Source organism: Crassostrea angulata, chromosome 4, assembly GCF_025612915.1.
Source record: "Crassostrea angulata isolate pt1a10 chromosome 4, ASM2561291v2, whole genome shotgun sequence".
NCBI lineage: Eukaryota > Metazoa > Mollusca > Bivalvia > Ostreida > Ostreidae > Magallana > Magallana angulata.
Window position 1 is genome coordinate 19,870,414 of NC_069114.1, and position 21,110 is coordinate 19,891,523.

A 21,110-nucleotide genomic window follows, 5' to 3' on the forward strand; every position below is an offset into this window, starting at 1 on the left:
TTATATTCATATACCACATTTTTCCCCCTTAAAAATTTCAGAAATAAGATCCTGGGTGTATCGGGCCGGCGGGTGAGAATACATAGGGAAGTGTTTAATAGGTGATAATGAGATGGATTTATATATGTGAACTTTTGTAGACACAACCTTAGGGATTGGACACACAATTTATTCAACAATCCTTTTAAAAGAGATACATTCTACATTTTTATTGTTTGGCTATCAAAATGGTGTGGAAGTAATTTATGTTGATTAAGGAGTATACACATAAAGATTGAGGTACTCCGATAAAAAACAACTCTGGTATTGGTCAACTGGTAAATGGGAGTAAGTTTTACTAGTACATACCAGGGAAATATTGTGATTTTAATAACTGTTGAAATAATGACAGCAACAAATTAAAGGATGTACAGGGTTGTCTCTAAAAATTGAAGTAGAAGGAAGAAATAAATAAGTAGAAGGGGTTCTGGGGGTCTAGCTTATAGCTAGATTGTGTTTGAAATGCAATAATAGCCGGGTAATTACGTCAATTTAGTCTTAGAGACAACCCTGGATGTAATACATGAAATTTATGGATTTTTTCATATCTTAATATGCATCTATTCCTGAATTACTCTATCTATATATATTCTTCAAGCACCATTAACACAATCATAATTCTATAACAATGAAAACTGCATGATTTACTATGGGTATTTATCAATCAATATCAAACATGATGCAGTGATGTTGCATCAAATAATATGCCATGTTTATTGAAAGGCATTAATAATAGCGGAATTATGTTTATGTTCATACAACATTTGAAAAAGATTTATATACATGTGTATAAATCTCTAAAATAACTCATTGAATTGCACTTTAGAAAACACAGAATCATTGTTAATGTTTAAATCCTGATACAATTGTGTTATAGAGTTCCCCCCTCAATGTAAACTTCCCCTCTATTTATACCTGTGTCGAGAAATTCAACACCTTCTTGACAACAAAAGAATTTAAACTAAAACTCCTTGAACTGATAGAAAACATTTATATCTACATAGAGTAAAATGCATTTTTCTGGTCTTCTTTAAGTTTCAACATAAGTTTTCAATTATTAACTATATAAGCACTGGCTTCAAGAAAGAGTTTTAAAACTGCATGAAGCAATAAACTGAAATCCTTCACCACCAAAATAAATAAAATACATATCAAATAAACAGAGAACGTTACTTTTATCACAATAAACATGCTCTCTAGACAAGTTTAAGTTTGTATCAATTAAGACAAGAGTGAAAACGCTCTGTGAGTAAATGCATTTCTTCTTTGACCAAAAATGATTTTCTAATGTGATAAGACCAGGAGATAATTTCCTTTATTTCCTTGATCTTTGATTATAGGATTCAGCAAGAGATTAGAAAGGAAGAGAAATGTTATCTCATTCCTCCTGACTTTTCATAACCCCATGAAAACTACAGTTTTCTTTCAACTGCAACTAACAAAATTAAGTAAGCTACCATAGGAAGAAAAAAAAACCAAGATGAAGAGAATTCATTAATGTGAGGTGCAATGCTGTATATGTTAAGACTTTCTTCTTCTGTTCACATGAGGTGTGTATTGGACACCTCTCCGTGGCTCTTGGTCGGAGATGGCCCAGCCTGATATGTACCCATTAGTGTAAAAACATACAAAGAGTGTGAATCTGTCCATCAAACTGTTATAAAACAGGCCACCAAAACTAGATCACTGGGAACCGACATAACCCCTGCAGACATGTTACAATAACGCAGACATCAGACTGTCAATCAAGATCACATACAAAGGGAAATAATTCAATTACCAATACATGTATACAATCACATCATTTGTTAATGAGGCCTCTTATTGTTATAGCAAAGAACCACAGGTATAATACTCCAGTTTTTATTCGTGATATATTGCATAAGAAAGTATATTTCTTGAATGTACAGTTTCATTTCAATAAAATTTCACTGGTGTCAATTAATTTTTACAGAATCAATTTAATTGTTGCAGTATTGTCTTAATTCTTTATCTTAATAAGTTGATATAACAAAATGTTTAAGACCTGGTAAACAGTCTATTTACACGATTCAGAGATATATTCACTATGTGCAGTTTGATAGCAATAAAACAGATGCATGCCCATATGTTTTTACTAATCCACAGGCAACTAAGCAGAAAACTACAGATTTAAAACATGTGGCCCACAAAGTTCCCCTCCTAAGAAATATTTCAACTTTTCTAAGTAAGGAAAGTGGTCTAAGATGTTTAACATAATTAATAACATTCTAATACCGGTAATTGTTTTCAGTGTTCGGTGCATAACATTCAGATACTAGATCATCTTCTTGCTTATCTTTCTCCACATATTCCCCTTACTTAATCCCCTGAATCCCCATTAACAAAAGACAATTACGTTTTTTACTTTCATATATAGTGTCTAGAGTCATTTTACAACACATGATCTTGTAAAAGCCTGTTTAGGCCTATGATGTTAATTAACAGCCAAGCCTTCTGGGTTCAATATTCTTAAAAACGAGAGATATTTACAAATCTGTAACAACCAAACGTAACATTTTTATCTTAATCTGGAAGAAAAAATAAATAATGAGTATCGCGAGTACCACCCAACATAATTACTCCCACACTCACTTTTAATCAAAACATGGGTTAGGCAGTTGAATATATCGTCTGCAAAAGAAAACGAATCAACGTTACCAGAATGATATTCTCTCTCATTTGTAGAGCCACCGACTGTCGGATCTTCGCAGCCTCGCCCTGGCGGTGCAGGACCTGCCTGAATTTTCTCTCCGACATGTTTTATGTCACTTTCTGTCTTTTATTTTCATCTCGTCACGGAAGTCTACTTTCTCCGCCATGACATTTTTATTTCACAAGGGGCGCAACTCTTTCGATCTGATGAGTAATATCTGAACCACTAATCCGGATTAAGGTGGTTACATTGAGATTTTTGTTTGTAAGATAAATCTTATTTAAATTCTTCTACTGGGTCATAATATGTTGGGCCATAGGTTGCATTAATGATCGAGAAATTTTGATAATTTTTACCAGAGACTGTTTTACATGGTGGTTTGGAAAAGGGGGGGGGGGGGGGGGGGGCTCCGTGATCTGGATGTCATTTTATTTTAATTTTTTAGATGTACAATGATCACTAAATATTTAGATATAAGAAAACGCTCTGTTTACAAAAAGTGGAAAAGGGGTGCTATTATCTAATGGAATGGACCGAAAACCCTTGGCTAGCAATGATGGGTGCTGTAGACTGTTATTTATTTAGACTATTTAGAAATTTAGTTAAGCCTAATTATTATTTCTAAAGTTTCTATTTCTGAAAAAGAATCAACAGGAACGTATCTAGCAAAACGAGGGCTAGCAAAAGAAAGGGGGTGTTAGCTCCGGCCATCACAACTTTTTCTGAAAACCGAAATTTTTTCATGTGATGCTTTTTTGGGCTGAGATTAATATAATGAAACTTCGCGAATTCGCCAATATTAGGCCTAAATATTTTAAAACCGAGGCTGAATGTGCACCACCCCCCCCCCCCACACTCCTCGATAAGGATTGTGATGATTGAGAAAATTTTTGTTTCCTTTTTTAATGTTTGGCTCGTCAGTATATTTCGGCAGATCTCTCCCCACCCAACCCTATAAAAAAAACGCAGCGCACCTTATCAGAATAGAGCTAGACTCACACTGAAGTTGAATTGCTTGAGCACGTTTCAAAAGACATCTTTTAAAATATCAATGTCACCAAAATTCACAGATAATAATAAAACATTGATAATTCCATTTTAATGATGGCTAAATAATCTAATAATTTGGCTAAAGAGTTTGTCAGATATGTATATTTTCATTATGCATGTAATTATCGTAGATTAAATCATGTGAATTCATTGCGAAATAAAAGGAAACTATCATTAACGTGTGTGTGTGTTGGGTGTTGGGAGGGGGGGGGGGTAGCACAGGTTTACATCAGAATCAAGCGCCCTCTCACAAAACTTTCTTATGCTTACATGTAAATCTTCAAAATATGATTAAATTTTTCCATACGAAACCTAGTGATATCAATTTGATTTTTTTTTTTAAATTTGACTTCAACATGTTTCGACTGCACCAATGCAGTACTTTTTAATGCAATAGAAGAAACCCATCAACACAATTAATTAAGAAAGTGCGGTCCTCATATTGACTAATAAAAATAAAAACACATAAAACAACTGCATCGCCTTACATATATTCATGTTTTTATGTATGACATAAAAATACAGTATCTGAACGTCTTGACCATTCAAAGAACTGCATGAAGCGAAATGTATAAAAACGCTTTCAGTTAAAAAAAAAAATAAACCCACAACAAATCACTCATGTTTACAAATGTCTAATTACCCAAACAAGTTGCAAAAACATTACATTCACTGTCTTTGTTAAAGATCTCACTTATATTTTTCTAACAGTCTATCTGTGTTTGGTACGTCACCCGTGTACCGCCAAAACACTCTCTTGACATGCGCGGGCATTTTAGTTTCTACGATTCGTTTGTTTGTGGTTCCGATAAAGTGACCACCAGTGGTCACGATTCCACAATGGGTGGTTCCGTGGTTGCTAGGGAACGCCACGATGTCACCACGCATCGGAATGGACACGGAGTGAAAGCATCCACACGCGTGAATGACTTCTGATCGTCTGTTTCCCCATTCTGATGACGAGGCTGGCGAATATCCGCAAAACCTTAATCAGAAACAAAAAGAAGGGAAAATATTAGAACAACCATGTAAAAACTTTTTCATTAAATAGGCTTGCATAAAACTATTTAATTTGGTGCCTAGATAATCAGAATTTGGAACTTTCATTTTTATTTTCAATTTTATTTTCATTCATTGGTTCATGTTGACTAACAATCATGTTATATTATACATAACTTAATAAAGATCCGCGCATTCATAATGAATATACGACTGTTTGTTGTCAAATGATAATTTATATGGAAAAGATTTGTGAAGCAGGGGGGCTGGCGAAGTATATTACTTCAATTTCACTCCTCATTTCCTTATTTTCATATCAAATTTTTTACATACTCCCAAAAAAGTGGGGGGGGGGGGGGGCACTCCATGATAATTCAATTTTTTATATGTTGATTTAAAAAAAATTGTTGCTGCGAGAAAAAGTGGGGGGGGGGGGCAGGCCCCCCCCCCCCCTGGCCCCCCCTGATGCTACGTGCCTGACACGCCAAGTTTATCGATTGGTCGAGACCTAGGGAAAATCACGGACTGCACGAAATAATTTAATAATGACTATGTCAGACTCAAAGTCTCACAGGAGACGATTTGGCTGTTTCCTTTAGTTATTTCATATAAACAATAAAATGCTTTCTTTGATGATTCATGCGGGTTATGAAGGTAGCGATCATAACGCGGGTGTTGTATTTTTTTCTGCAATGCCACTACCTTCATATCCCAAATGAATCACCAAAAAAGCATTTTATTGTTTTAAATGAAATAAGTGTAATATACTCTCCATTCAGAATTTTTTAACATCCTTGATTAATGAAGAATTAACATTTTAAACTTCTTGCATGCACAGCCTTAAGAATACAAACTTCTTTTTGCCATCTAACTAAATAGATCAAACAAAAACTACGGGACCTTGTCTGATATGAACCCATGCCCTTATCCACAAAATCGATCATTTAGCACCAAACGAAGAAATAATTCTGCTATTGTTTCTTGAGTTATTATCATGTTGTCAATCATAAACATTTAACACGATGAATCATCCACAAGAATTAAGGAATGAATTTGTTCTGTAGCGTTTTGATGGCCAGTTGACACATAGTCATCGTTACCATGGTTTCTGGCGGGGTGCTGTCAGCCCAGCCTCCGTGATGACGTCATACACAAACATGGCGCACTTGTCCTTTTTCTTGGCCCCGTGGAGTTCACTGTCCTGGGACCACAGAAGGCTGCCGACATGGCGCTTGGCGATGTTGAAGATTCGAAGGTTACTGGAAACTCGTTCTGTGACAATCAGGCCTCCAGCAAGCTGAGAGAACATTAAATGCTTAATTAAGATTGTTAATTTGTTATTAATACATAGCACAAGAACATGGCTTGAAATTCTTTGAATTCTAAATCTTTGATGTAACACAACCTCTGGAATGGATGATTACAGAATCCTAATGACTTTGTATACATGTATTTGCAAAGGTTGAGTCAAACTTTCTAAGGAGGCTTTTGAACTTGGTCCATTGTGATTAACGGAATGAAAGTGTGTTACTTTGTGGGGTTTTTTTCGGACGGAGCTGGAGGTATGACTGAATCAATTTATTGGTTTTTGTCGATTACAGTTTATTAAATGCTCTATGCTATGTTCGATAACTCTAGGTAATCTCAACCACACAATTCGTCAATTGATATACTTTAGTTGCTGATTTTATGTCATCGTACTGAATTTAAGAACTGTATAAATACTAGCATTTTGTACTATGTTTGATAACTGTAGGTATTCTTAACTTTTTTTTTATTTTTCAAGGAATATAAATGCAGTTTTACTTTGAATAAAGAAATACTATGGTAGCTGATTTTAGGTCATCGTGCTGAATTTAGTAACAGCATAATAGCTATAATGGAATGGTCTCTAGAAAATTGTATCATTGCCACCCTTGGTTGACGAGGACAAACATACATGACCATATGCTTATCATCTAATATATACTGTAACACATGCACTAGAAAGTACTATTGTTGTTTACCGTTAAGCAAGCACTAGAGAGTGCTATTGTTGTTAATAATAAATAAAATTAATATTACCAAAATTATTAAACAATGCCTCGTTACCGGAAGTAAATAACGATAGTTTACCAATATTGAAAAACAATGCATCTTTAGAAAATTGCACTTTCTCAAACTTACTCTGTATTCAGCCATGATTTAAACCACGCACTCTCTACCGGACGTTTTCTAGCTATCAACCGATCGAGTTAGTTTACAAAGGTTTTTATTCGATGAGAAAATCAATCTAAGGGAAAGTTAGTTAAATAACAGAGATAAAGAATTGTTTAAAGTGTCAAAGTTTTTGGACCCAGTTCAATTCATTTCTTTCAAACAGAATGTTTTCCGAAATATGACAAGACATGCTTTTGTACATTTACACAACATATCAAGGTAAAGAAAATTCTTTTATTATAATCCATGCTAAATCAACTCTTTAGTTGTTCCAGTTGCGTTTCCGGGCGGCTTTCCATTGTTAACTTAACCATACTGACTTCCTCTGAAATCAATTTATATAGAATGCACAGTAAAAAAAAAATAATGAAGCTCCAATATAAAGTTAAATTGAGTGGGAAAAACCATTTGCTTCAAACATAGAATGAACCATCAAATTGTTTTTCCTTATGTATTATTTTAATGATAGAATTCCAGAAATAAAAACGAGGAAAAAAAATATTTATCCTTCAAGGAAGGATCGAGCTAGCTTTCCCGGCATATATATATATATATATATCTATATCTATATCTATATCTATATATATATATATATATATATATATATATATATATATATATATATCAGATGTCACAGTACTCTTAGAATAATTCTTATTTATGTTGAATTAATTTCGATACAATTACTTTTCATAGTTTTCACACCGTTCGTCTGATTTCTAATTTAAACTGGTTATAGTTACATACATGTGTGTACAACATGCATACAATGTATATATTTATATGATCATTCGAATTCCCATGCATGTTTTGTATCAAACATTGGGAAATATGAACACCACATATAATAATGAATTCTTAATAATGAATTCTGATTGTTGATTGTTTCGAGGGAAAAAAAAACCACAGGCAGCAAAATAAAAATGTTGAAAAGAAACATTTGCTGTGTGTTCTTATATAGTGTTCTCTGATTTACTGTCCGTAGGAAAATGTAAATGTGTGGGAAAGCTTGTTTAAAAAAAATCTGACTTCCATGTTCTCATTTAGATATAAAGCTTTGAAATTCGTTGGAAGTTGTTTTGTGAATTTTGCAACATGCAACTCTCTGATCCTTTACAAACAGAGAAAGAGCATACATATATCCCTTGATGATTCTATTATGAAATACTTATCGAGAAAAAAAAATATCTTGTGAAATGATGGGCTGCGGATATGCAACGTATAAGTTACTCTATTATTCCATCGATATCTAAAAACATTTTATATAGCCTTTATATAAGGTACATATCTGATTAAACGTGTTTATGTGGTAAGATGCATGAATATAATATATATATTTTTTACATATAGAAATTGTATATAAACTGGTTATCTGTATATAATTTAGGTTGTCTATATTATATGTATATTTACATCAATCAAGTATGATTCCCCATGCGCGGAAAATCCAGAAAATTTTTCCCGGGGGGGGGGGGGGGTCCGATGGTTATTTGAGTTTGCCGGGAGGGGGGGGGCATATTTTTGGTAATTTTATAATGTAATTTAAAGAAATTTGAATATTACAGAGGGGTGTCCGGACCCCCCTAAACCCCCTACATCCGCGCATGTTCCATCTACTTCTTACGGAAACTTATATAGCCAATTCATAGCTCTATAGAAACAGCCAAACTGAAATCTACACGACCCGTTTATCCATTGGTCGAAATCTACAGCGACTGAAACTGACAGGACTGAAATCTACACGCCCTGTTTGTTGATTGGTTGTAACCTACAGCGACCCAAGAAAAATCACGGACTGCACGAAATAATCATGATCATGTGATGTCAGACTCAAAGTCTCACAGGAGAGGAATTGACCGTTTCTTTTAACTAACGTACTTAATATGTATATTACATGTATCAGTAATTTAGTGAATTTTACTCACATTTTATAATCAATTTATTAATTAGTTAAAAGGAAAATATAAATATAAACAATAAAAGGCTTTCTTTGATGATTTATGCGGGTTATGATGGTAGCGATCATTGAACAAAAATTACATAATCTGCTTACGTGGGTTATGTGCTTTTTCTGCAATGTCGCCACCTTCATATCCCGAATGAATCACCAAAGAAAGCATTTTATTGCCGAAATATAATTATACATGTTTTTGTCCAGTATCTACATTAATATTATAATTATATACCAGAAATACGATTACAAAATCCATGTCCATACAAAATAATTTAAAAAAAATTATCCGTACAAACAACTTAAAAAATTTCTGGGCTCATCAAAATAATTTTGATACTTTTCATAGTTTTCACACCGTTAGTCTGACTTGTAATTTACACTGGTTATACACTGAACCATTTCCTGCGCCACAAGTGGTACGGCCCTTGCCTCTGTTAAGATCCATTGTACTCCCCCATCTCAGAATGGGAAATTCCGCCGATACCGTAGCAATGAGTAAAACATCTTGCTGTTCTCACCAGATTGCAACGAGGTACATGCAGGGTAACCAACTATTTCTTATCGTATACCTATATCGTTGTTTCGCAATGAGAATTAAGATAAGCCGCTGTGATTCATAGCAGCTTTATGACTGTGTCATAATCTTTCTGATAAAACACAAAACTGCACTGGGAGCAAACATATACCCTGTTGGTAACCCCCCCAACCTTTTATCTTTGGCATAAACACTGTGCAGTCGAAGACTCCCCACTTACCAAAATCCGCCATTTTGTTCATCAGCCATTTCTGACGGGTTTACAGAAACGTAGAAGAAACATTTGGGAGTTGAGAAATCTTACTCCTTAGGTTTCATATTTTAGGAAGAGGGGAAAAGTTGTGAGTACTTCGTCTGCTGCGACAGAATGAAGGGAATAGTGTTCGTTTCGTGTTTCTTGGGATTCCTTTGTCTCTCCATGGGACAGGAAGATATCCCATCTGATTGCGGAGTCTGTGATCGCAGCGCCTGTCCGGGGCAGAAGGACAAGACCTGCAAGGCCGGAATCACGCGTGACAGGTGTAAATGTTGCCAGGTATGCGCACAAGCCGAAGGCGAGATCTGTGACATGTCCGGGGCCAGCAACAAGTACCCACCCTGCGGGGACTACCTCACCTGTAAGATGGACCAAGACAGGAACATCGGGATCTGTGTCTGTGACTACCAGGACACACTCTGTGGTACCGATGACGTCACCTACACCAGCATCTGCCAGATGAGAGAGGCTCAGAATACGAAAGGGCGTGACCTCAAAGTGAAGAACTCCGGACCCTGTAAAACTGGTGAGTGATTGATGCCATCTGCAGACAATTAGCATTGTGTATTTTTGTAGTGGAGGGACGAGACAAAAAGTGAAGCTAGGGACCACAGGCACTTGTTTCTGAGAAAAAAAATTACCCTATAGTATGATAATTATACTATAGGGTAAATATTTTCCTCAGAAACAAGTGCCTGTGCTCGTGTGTTTAAATTTCTATTCATATAATTTAATACAGAAAAATGGTGCATTTAAAACGTGGAGGGGTTACACCCCCGTCCCCCCACACCCACACACTTCGGACCCCTGTTGTTACGTGCCTGGCTTGAAGAAAGAAAAAACATGCATATACATGTATGTAGTTTTCTGCGGTCTTAACGTTTTATGATTAACTATCTTTGTTTTATCTCAAATATGATTTTTTTTTCAGCTCCCCGCATTTTGACCGGACCAGACAGCGTTACTAATGTTACTGGTGACAAAGTGGTTCTGATGTGTGAGGCCACGGGGTTCCCCATCCCTCACATCGGCTGGCTGTTCCAGAGAACAGACGACGAGACCAACAGTCTGCCTGGTATACTATAGTCTATACACACTTATCAACTAAATAAGGCAATGGACGATCAAAATCAAAACGTTGTAATGTCAATTGACTTTTGTGACTTTTGGCATACCTCGTCCATTTCTTACCTCATCTTATTGATGCAAGTGATGGAATCAGCCGAGAGTTGTCGAATGTTATGATTTGTTGTTTACTATACTAATAAATATTTACATTTTCCAGTGTATTTGAGATAACAATGTGAATCGATTTTGTAATGTATAGTCATATACAGTTCATCAATGACTATTTCATTATTTAATCATTAAATTGCTGAAAATTTTATAAATATAAGTAATAAGGAATCAGTCTTTGAATATTTCGAGGTAATTATTTCGGTCGGGGCGTGATCAAATGTATCATAAAGCCCTTCGGGCTTCATTGGATTTGATCACTCCCAATCGTATTTGATATGTATATATATATCCTACACCATGTAATTGGTATAAGCATAAATGATCAGTATCTTATTTCTGTCTCTCCAGGGGACGACATGGCTATCTCGGTGGTGACCCGCGGTGGCCCCGAGAAGTACCAGGTGACCGGGTGGCTCCAAGTGGACGAGGCCAGCAAGCACCACGAGGGGTACTACATCTGTGTGGCCCACAACAAGCACGGCTCCGACAAACAGACGGGCAGAATAAAGATCCACGAGAAAAGTAAGCCAATGGGTGGAATATTACTTACTTTATAAACAAAGCACTATAAATTAGGCATGGTATAGTACGTTTCCTCTTCATTGGTAAATTCGGTTAGACAGAGAGAAAAAAATTGGATGTATGCAGCCCTGTCCAAAAATAATTGGTTACCTTGTATTAAAGACCAATCCCATAGAGTATCCGAAATATACATGTATTTCCTGATGTGACCTAAATATTTTGTATTTCTCTACAAATTAGTCAAATTTAAGTTTTTTTTTACTTGAAAGAAAGTAAAACCAAACTGAAAAAGGAAGTTTTGTTTGTTAATAAAAAAAACGTCAATTGCCTACACGCGTGCGGCTGATAATCATAACTTAAATTCCAACGTTGAGACAAAAAACAATATACATGTATACGTGTATGGGTTATATAAGGGCACTTGATATGGCTTTAATTACTTGAATACCGGCCAATAAATTGACATCGTTTTAAGTTAGGTCTATAAAAATACGTGTATATGAATAGACTGTGAATTAATCTTTTTTCGGATACTTTGATGAGTAGCATTGATCTAAACTGATCACCAATATTAAACATCGTAAATTATTTCTGAGTGATCAATTACTCGACATTACTTATACAGTATACAGTCACTGTTAATTATATATTCAGATATTTTTAAATTTTGCATAATATCTAATGATTTCATATTTTGTCTCTTTTCAGAGTTAAACCGCGTCGAGCGAAAAGAAGATGGCGACCAGTTATAAGTTTTACTCGCCAAGCGTCTTTCACTTGAACATTTTTAGCTTTATGCAAACTTTTGTCATGATATAAATGTTTAGGCAATTTAGCTTTGATGTCTGTTCAATTACTAGATTTTTTTTAAATGCTGGAGTGAATGTAATTGTTCTTGTAAGTCACTGTTATTGGGTGTAAGTCGCACGCACTTGAACTATAGTGTATACTCTCTGTATCTTCTGAATCTTGTTGAACCATTTTAACAGGAGCTTGGACTTTCGGAAGTAATGTCAAAATAGCAAAGTGAGGTAGGCCTGTCTATTTCATTGTTAGCCACTCAGCCATGGGTCTTTGAAATCAACAAGATTTGTCTGTCATTTGAGCTAAGACTACGAAATCTGTGTTTATTTCACTTGAAACCAGCGTCATTATATAATAACTTGTTTTGACGCAAGAAAAAAATTATTATATCCTTCCGAAAATCCAAGGTCTTGTTAAAATGGTTCTAACTTGTCTTATGTACATGTGTTTGTACTCTGTGTCTTTCCATAATTGTATTTTACTACATGACATATATTTCTTACGCAAATACTCAAATTACTGTTCTTTTCATTGGACAGAGCAGCTTTTAAGCAAAGGTTGGCAAGATATTCAGTTTTAATAGGAATTTTTATATGAAACGTTTTATTCCTTTTTATGATTTGGCATTTTGATTTGAAATTAAAAAAAAAACTTTTTACAATCAATATTTTATCAAACTTTTTAAAAATAAAGCTAATTTTTCAAACTTGACTTTTTTTGTGTGTGTTTTGTTTGATAGCTCGTCTTCCGGAAAGCGTATTAAGCATTTCTGATCTATTTTCGGCTGTCGTCATTCCCTCTGTTAACTTTTTACGTTCTCGACTTTTTCGCCAAAACCACTGGGCCAATTTCATTCAATCTTGGTGAAAGGAATTATTCATTTTTATTAAGATCAAGATCTAGTAAATGAAAGGTGCCTATATGTTTATGAAATTCAAGATAAAAATTCTTTTAATGATGCTTCATTACAATATCTTTGTTTCATAGGGTGTACCGGGGCTTAAATATTCGGTAAACATAATGAAAAATCATGTTTTAGACAACCATTTTCTATGAAATATGAAGGATAAAAATAACAAACCTCAGAGTTTTGTCCATTTTTGACTAATGAAATATATCTAGAATGCTTACAGTCTCTCCAAAAACTTATGGAGAAGGCCTACATAGGCATTGCCTGGACTGTGTTTTACAAAAGAATTTACGACAAAGTCGTAAATATTTTCAGTCTCATAGAATGGTCTTTAATTAAAAAAAAATTAACAAAAACCATTTATTTACAACTATTTTATTTTCCATAATTATATTCTACAGCCATTAGAATAAAACATTAATTAGTTAGGGATTAATTAGCATTCATTGATTTAGTCGTAAGTCGTAAGTTCTTCTGCCTAATCCATTTATGTAAATGTATATTTGCATAATAAAATATGTTCAAATCAAATCAGTCTCTCCAAAAACGGCATTAAACAAGCTCTTGACCTCCTTTTTAAAATCATGTTAAATTGAATATGAGTACTGGGATTACTTTTCCAGTGATTAAATATAGAATGTCAAAATATTGTTTTATTTTTCACATATATTCCTAAAATAAGGAAAAGATTCATCAAATCAATTATGACGTCATAATGGTCCTAGCACCAAAATGTCACACTCTGGAATCATTTACTAGATCTTGACCTTTTAATAATTTATAATAAATAGGTAAATGATGTGACAATAGAAATAATATGTTTCTGCTACTACACCAACATATCAAGTAGCAGTTATCTCTACCACATATAGATCTATTTTAGTTTTTTTTCTGCATTATAAAAAAATAACACTGGAAGCCCATTATGACACACATGTATTTACATCTACCGAGTGTAACTCCCTCTATTTCTTACGGAAAACTAGTGTTAATTCATAGCGCTACCGAAACATCTAGACTGAAATCTACACGCCCCGTTTATTGATCAGTCAAAACATAATATAAAGTGATCGAACAAAAATCACATACTGCACGAAATATTATAAAGTAATCATGATGCTGTCAGACTCAAATTCCAATAGGAGACGAGTTGGCTGGTTTCTTTTTCAGCTAACATACTGATGTACATAAGAGTAATTTAATGAATTTTACTTACTTTTAACAATTGAATTTAATTATGAACAAAAAATGTTTTCTTTGACGATTCATGCGGATTGTGATGGTAGCGATCATTCCAGTTAAAGCGGGTTATGCATTTTTTCTGCAATGTGACCACCTTCACATCCTGCAAGAATCACCAAAGAAAGCATTTTATTGTTTAAGTAAGTGTAAGAATACCATGCATGAGATCTTAAGATTTTGTATGTATTTAAAGTCATTTAGTCTAGAGCATTCTAATACATACATGTAAATAGAAGTTCATTGTCAATTTGTTGGTGTGATGATCCCCAACATGTAACATTGTATCATCACTGAAGATACTTGTACACCGTCACTTTGTTGGTGTGATAATCCCCAACAAGAAGATTGTTCTCGTCATCCACACACACACTATATGGGGACCACACCCCTTGATGTTTTGTAAGTAGTAGACACAAAAACTGACCGTCCTGATTCAGGAGATCAACGTTGTTACTGTTATAATCACACACAATGATGTGGCCCAGGAGATCAGTACACACTCCCTTGGGATAAAACGTTGATCCCTGGCCTGTGTACGTGAACCTGTGTTGTCCTGATTTATTCACTACCACCAAAGCTTCTTTGAGTAAATCTGATATACAGATATCACCGTTAATGTTTTCTGTGATGTATTTTGGCATCCTATACAGTCCCTGTCTCTCGTTGTCCCCCTGTATGTTCTGTAGTTCTTTCCAGGTCTTGCTGTACCTGACGACTTTACCCTCATTACCATACACCGTGCCCACCAGTATGTCCCCATTGATGTGGGAGGAGTGTACGCAAAGTGGCATCCACTTTTTTGTTTCGATGAATTCAGTGATTGTTTTGCCTGGAGTTATCCTATTAATAATGTTTTTGATTTGGTCTGTATAGATCAGATCCTCGTCCTGTGTGACTGTGTGGTAGCCTGCAGATCCACCATTAGTTTGTATCTTCTGTAGCTGATTACCCTGTAGATCTAACTGGATAAGGTTACCTTTATCATCACTAACCCAGAGTCTGTCCGATTTACCTACTGAAACATGATGTACACCTTCAACACCTGGAACTGTGTACCCCCGGACCTTGGTGACAGACGAAGACAGAGAGTCTGGCTTCTTTTGTTTCAATATGGGTTTTGAATGCGTTAAAGCAGTTAGCGTGGATTTTATTTTTCTGTTCTCTGGTTTAGTGTTGGGGACAGTTATTTTACCAAGAAGTTTCACAACATCCTTCTTGCTGAATTGAGCAGGAGTAAATTCTGGAAGGACTGGTTTGGTTGTCTCTGGTATGGGTGGGGTTTTAAGGTGTTCAGAAATTGAAGAGAGGATGGGATTATTTAGAAGTTGGGTAGAGTTAAGGTATCCATGTAACTTTTTGGTAAGGTCCTCAAGATAAGAGATGTAATCTTGGTAGGTTTTGTCTTGATTTTGAAGAATCTCCCTTAATGATTTTTCCATTTCATTAACTTGTTCTATATTGTATGATGTCACTTCGTCCACCAATGATTTGAGAGACTTGGCTTCATCCCTCATGGATGATCTTATGGCATCCATGATCTTCTTAATTTCTGTTGCCTCTATTTCAATATCCTTTTGCAACTCCTTTGCAGTTGGCATGAAGTGCTCTTGAATTTTAGGGATTTCCTCTCTACATGCTGCAGATTTTTCTGTATAAATTGTCTCCAAGTCGGTAAAGTAATGTCCCTTGTGAGCTGACATTGTGGAACATTTGGAGCACAGAGGCACACTGCATTTGTCACAGAAAATGTTAATATCCTTTGTTGGATGATCCCTGCATTTCTCCTCAGGAAGTCGTCGTTTGTGTTGCATGAAAAGCACTACCTCATGGTTCTTGGTTTTTGGACTTCTCTGATGTTCATCCCTGCATTGGTCACACATTGGTTGGTGACAGTCATTGCAGTATAACTGGCAGTTCCTCTCACAGTCTTCAATGCCACACTCCAAATAGTGCTGTGCTGTGAAGGGTATTTGGGACTCAGTAAAAGGCATCTACAAGTAAGTTAAGTTTATAAGGATGAATCGTTTAGCTCGTTTTATTATCATACAGGTCAATTCATCATAACCTCAAAATAATCTAGTTACTTTTGGCAACTTTTAATTAGATTTCTGTCAAATGTATTTTTGTTTAAAGCAAACCATTATAAATCTTAAATATTCAACATGTTATTTTGAAATAAACATTTTATATACCAATTAAACAAAGTCAACCTTGTTCACTTTGGAACAACTTTGGCTAAACCGATAAAACAAATTGCTTATGGAGTACAGTATTTTTTTTATAATTCGTGCTTTTTTTTATTATAGTGTTTTTATATTTTTTATCGTTCAATGTAGACTGGTAACTGAACATCAATATAACTTTATCATTACTATTTTAACCAAAAAAAAAAAACATTTACAGGTTTTTTTCCTTAATCATTGTTTAAGCACAGGATATCTATGTACTACGAACAGGGCAAGATAAAGCGAAACTTAAAGCTTCTTATTCCAATTTGATATCAAATTTTATGTCTGCTTTTATACGATGGTTTTGTTTACTTTGTGTAAAATAATAGTCATTAAAGTAATTTTCGTTGTAATTTAAGCCGTATTTTAAATGAAAAATGATATACATAATGTTACAAAGCAAATTTACCATAATTATAAGTGTGCCGTGTTATGCGTAACTATCAAGATTCGCCTCCGACGTCGAGGCGCGTACAACTTTACGCGGGTTATGTATTTATTTTGCTATGTTGCCACCTCCATATCCCACATGAATCACCAAAAATAACGCATTTCATTGATTAAATGATCCAAAACCAAATTCCAATCCAATTTTGAAAAAGTAATTGGAATTACTGTCAGCATGAGGCACACATCACCTAGTATTTGTCATGTTGTAAATTTTGAATTTACCGGGTGGCAGTTAATACAAAATTTACAACATGTTAAAATTTACAACATGACATATACATGAAATTATCATCTTATCACCTGTGTTTTGTTTATGCATATTTATCATAATTAACACGTATTTTAAAGTGCATAAATTATCTACTTAAAGTTTATTGAACATTTGTATGTAACGACGGAAAAACAATCCCGATATTTGAGATCGAAAGACTAATACTAGTCCTCGTTAATTGTGAGTAAATAGTAGGTGTCGATGTGGTAAATGCCGGTTTGTCCAAGCAAGTACCGAACATGTGTAACTTAAAATACTAAAGAGCGTCACCAGATGAATTTTACGCCATTCCTTTCGTTAGAATATGTACTGGAATTAAGTGAAAAACCGTTGTTATTGTTTTATCGTCTTTTATTTGGAATTGAACTCTTTTTATAGATATGAAAAAAAGGAGTAGGACAGAATTTTTTCCTAAAAGGCTTGTTCGAGGGATTAGTTCCTGTAAAGAGTATGGTGAAAAAGATATCCCACTCAAATTATTTGGATAATTCTTTTATCATATTGATGTATTTCTAACATGTAACTAATTTATTATAACTGTAGATACTTGTACATTGTCACTTTGTTGGTGTGATGTTCTGTTCCCCCACATGTAACATTGTATCATCACTGAAGATACTTGTACACTGTCAATTTGTTGGTGTAATGTTCCCCCACATGGAGATTGTTCTCTTCGTCCACAAACACAGAATAAGGAGACAGCACCTCTTGTTCTCTTGTGAGTAGTAGACACAAGAACTGGCCGTCCTGATTCAGAAGATCAACTGTGTCATTGTGATAATCACATACTATGATGTGACCCAGGAGATCTGTGCACACACCCTTGGGATAAAACTTTGACCCCTGACCTGTGTAAGAGAACCTGTGTTGTCCTGATTTATTCACTACCACCAAAGCGTTTTTGCGTAAATCTGATGTGCAGATATCACTATTGATGTTTTCTGTGATGTATTCTGGACAACAATACAGATCCTGTCCGTTGTTGTCCCTTTGTATGTTTTGTATTTCTTGCCATGTTTGGCTGTACCTGGCGACTTTCCCTCCCTTTCCATTTTGCATCCCCACCAGTATGTCCCCATTGATGTGGGAGGAGTGTAGGGTGAGTGGTACCCAGTCTCCTGTTTTAATGATTTCAGTGATTGTATTGCCAAACGTTATCCCATTGATGGCTTTGTTGGCTTGGTCTGTATAGATCAGATCTCCGTCCTGTGTGATTGCGAAAAAATCTTCGTATCTAGCACTGGTTTGCATTTTATGTAGCTCATTTCTCTGTAGATCTGTTTGAACAAGGCTTCCATTATTATCACTGACCCAGAGTCTGCCTGACTGACCTTGTAAAATATGATATACACCATTAACTCCTGGTACTATGTACTCCTTGACCTTGGTGACAGAGGAAGACAAAAACAGTGTTTGGTTCACGCCAGATTTCTTTCCGTCTTGTTTCATCTGTGTATCTGTAGGTTTCAACAGTGTAGAAACACTCTCAATGGGTTTTTTTATTCTGTTCTCTGGTTTAGTGTTGGGGACAGTTATTTTACCAAGAAGTTTCACAACATCCTCTTTGCTGAATTGACCAGGTTTAAATTCAGGATAAACTGGTTTGGTTGTCTCTGGTATGGGTCGGATTATAAGGCGTTTAGAAAGTGAGGAGAGGATGGGATTGTTTTGAAGTTGGGTAGAGTTAAGATATCCATATAACGTTTTGGTAAGGTCCTCAAGATAAGAGATGTAATCTTGGAATGTTTTGTCTTGATTTTGAAGAATCTCACTTAATGATTTTTCCATTTTATTAACTTGTTCTATATTGTCTGATGTCACTTCGTCCACCAATGATTTGAGAGACTTGGCTTCATCCCTCATGGATGACCTTATGGCATCCATGATCGTCTTGATTTCTGTTGCCTCTGTTTCTATATCCTTTTGCAACTCTTTTGCAGTTGGCATGAAGTGCTCTTGAATTTTAGGGATTTCTTCTCTACATGCTTCAGATTTTTCTGTATAGATGGTCTCCAAGTCGGTGAAGGAATGCCCCTTGTGATCTGACATTGTGGAACATTTGGAGCACAGAGGAACATTACATATGTCACAGAAAATGTCAATTTCCCTTGTGGGATGATCCCTGCATTTCTCCACAGGAAGTCGTAGTTTGCGTTGCATGAAAAGCACCACTTCATGGTTCTTGGTTTTTGGACTCCTCTGATGTTCATCCCTGCATTGGTCACACATTGGTTGGTGACAGTCATTGCAGTAAAACTGGCAGTTCCTCTCACAGTCTTCGATGCCACACTCCAAATAGTGTTGTGATGTGAAGGGTATTTGGGACTCAGAAAATGGCATCTAGAAGTAATTGATTTTTACGGGTTACATTTGGATGACTTATTTATCCTTTTTGCATCCTAGAGCTAAATTTATCACAATCTCTATTTAAAAAAAATATTTTCATATATTAATTATCTTAAAAACAGAAACCATGTGTACCTTAATTTTCTATTCAAGTGTATTGTAGAGAAAAACATTAAATGACATGATTCTAAATCATTATCATTAATGGTTAAATGTTGTTTGCTATGATTATATTTAAAAGTTAGTCTAATTACCCCCATTTCCCCCCATACACTTACAGGTATTTATAATAGATCTTCTTTACACGACTTCAACCTCTGACCAATCAAGGAAGGGATTTCACTGCTTTAGAAGAAAACCTATTGAAACTTTTCAAAAGGAGATAGGAAAGCTAATTCATGCTTGTTTCCTTTGTAACTTCAAGTATTGAAGAGTTACACTTCTCATAAAAAAGCATGTGTGTGACTGATTTGGGTGTATTTACACTGTATTCAAATGTAGAGGTCATGTGGAGATGACCTCTATTATGGGAGTGGTTTTATTTAGACTATTAAATTAGATCTATAAAGTCAAAATTTCGCAAAAGCTTTCGATAACGACACAAAATTAAAGTAACAGGGGTGTCCGGAACCCCTCCCCTTTAGATCCGCGCATGAATTATCACACTCCACTGCACATCAATGGCCCTTGGTTACCGTATTTAGTACTTGTGTTTGTTTTCTAGAAATCTCATGCAATGAAGGAACAATCATATTGTACATGTAGTTATTACTGAAATACAATAGACGTTTACTATTTATAGAAAATGAACTTTATTATGGCGCACGTCCCGGTAAAATCCTCGAACGAAGAACCCAAACATTGTGACGGTTGTAAATCAATATCATTATTTCATAACACCGGTATCTTTAAGTAAGATATTTCCATTGCAGGTTTTCAAATCCTACAAGTGTTATTAAATTTCTAAAAACAGATTTAATTTGTTGATAATATATATATACTTACTCTATAGCTTTTGATTGACAGTGCTGCACGAGGTGATATTTCAGGTGGGCAAATGGAATGTCAACAGAGAATTGAACGAGAGCTGGTTATAGATATAAATAGATTTAAACCTCACCATTTTGAATACTATAGTAGTGTTAAAATAGTAATGTAGAAAACTTAATTTTATCTTACCCCTTTGGTTTCAGTGAAAAAACAGAAAAAAGAGGAGGGTCTTGCAGTTTTATAAATAATCTCTATATATTTTAGGTTAGATGTACAGGTAGTCGAACATTACTTAACTCATCTGAGATGAAAGCTAAAGTGGCTTTTCTGATCATCTTTTTTCCGGCGTCTGTCTTTCCACTCCTTAACTTTGTTTTTTTTTAACATATTGTAACATATACA

General features: G+C 35.1%; 4 protein-coding genes across 8 annotated transcripts in view; 1 reads left to right on the plus strand and 3 right to left on the minus strand.

Annotated features, from left to right (window-relative positions):
• The window catches only part of LOC128180318 (dedicator of cytokinesis protein 9-like), a 56,049-nt gene extending 53,123 nt beyond the window's left edge, over positions 1-2,926 (minus strand). For 2 of the 3 annotated variants that reach the window (XM_052848334.1, XM_052848336.1), the window contains exon 1: positions 2,719-2,925. In XM_052848334.1, coding sequence (XP_052704294.1) covers positions 2,719-2,817 — 99 coding nt within the window. In that variant the 5' untranslated portion in view covers positions 2,818-2,925. Of the gene's footprint in view, positions 1-2,718 lie in introns of all 3 variants that reach the window. The other variant, XM_052848313.1, reaches the window with a different exon arrangement.
• Positions 2,927-4,228: 1,302 nt separating this feature from the next.
• LOC128180322 (uncharacterized) lies at positions 4,229-7,505 on the minus strand. The gene is made up of 3 exons (XM_052848342.1): positions 6,929-7,505; positions 5,863-6,059; positions 4,229-4,748 (listed from the first exon to the last, which is right to left on the minus strand). Exons 1-3 carry the CDS (start codon positions 6,941-6,943, stop codon positions 4,454-4,456), a joined length of 507 nt encoding a protein of 168 aa, XP_052704302.1. The 5' UTR covers positions 6,944-7,505; the 3' UTR covers positions 4,229-4,453.
• A 2,144-nt stretch (positions 7,506-9,649) lies between these two features.
• On the plus strand, positions 9,650-12,982 carry LOC128180321 (insulin-like growth factor-binding protein-related protein 1). The gene is made up of 4 exons (XM_052848340.1): positions 9,650-10,232; positions 10,638-10,781; positions 11,294-11,467; positions 12,176-12,982. Exons 1-4 carry the CDS (start codon positions 9,818-9,820, stop codon positions 12,217-12,219), a joined length of 777 nt encoding a protein of 258 aa, XP_052704300.1. The 5' UTR covers positions 9,650-9,817; the 3' UTR covers positions 12,220-12,982.
• Positions 12,983-13,090: 108 nt separating this feature from the next.
• On the minus strand, positions 13,091-20,805 carry LOC128180320 (E3 ubiquitin-protein ligase TRIM71-like). Of its 3 annotated transcripts, XR_008243210.1 has the most exons (3): positions 20,724-20,800; positions 14,647-16,414; positions 13,091-14,526 (listed from the first exon to the last, which is right to left on the minus strand). XR_008243210.1 is itself a non-coding variant. In XM_052848339.1 (2 exons), exon 2 carries the CDS (start codon positions 16,412-16,414, stop codon positions 14,711-14,713), a length of 1,704 nt encoding a protein of 567 aa, XP_052704299.1. In that variant the 5' UTR covers positions 20,724-20,800; the 3' UTR covers positions 13,092-14,710. The 3 variants fall into 3 exon arrangements, 2 of the variants coding, with proteins under 2 accessions (XP_052704299.1, XP_052704298.1); XM_052848339.1 differs by having other exon boundaries at positions 13,092-16,414; XM_052848338.1 differs by lacking the exons at positions 13,091-14,526; positions 14,647-16,414 and adding an exon at positions 17,390-19,712 and having other exon boundaries at positions 20,724-20,805.
• Between the last annotated feature and the right edge of the window lie 305 nt (positions 20,806-21,110).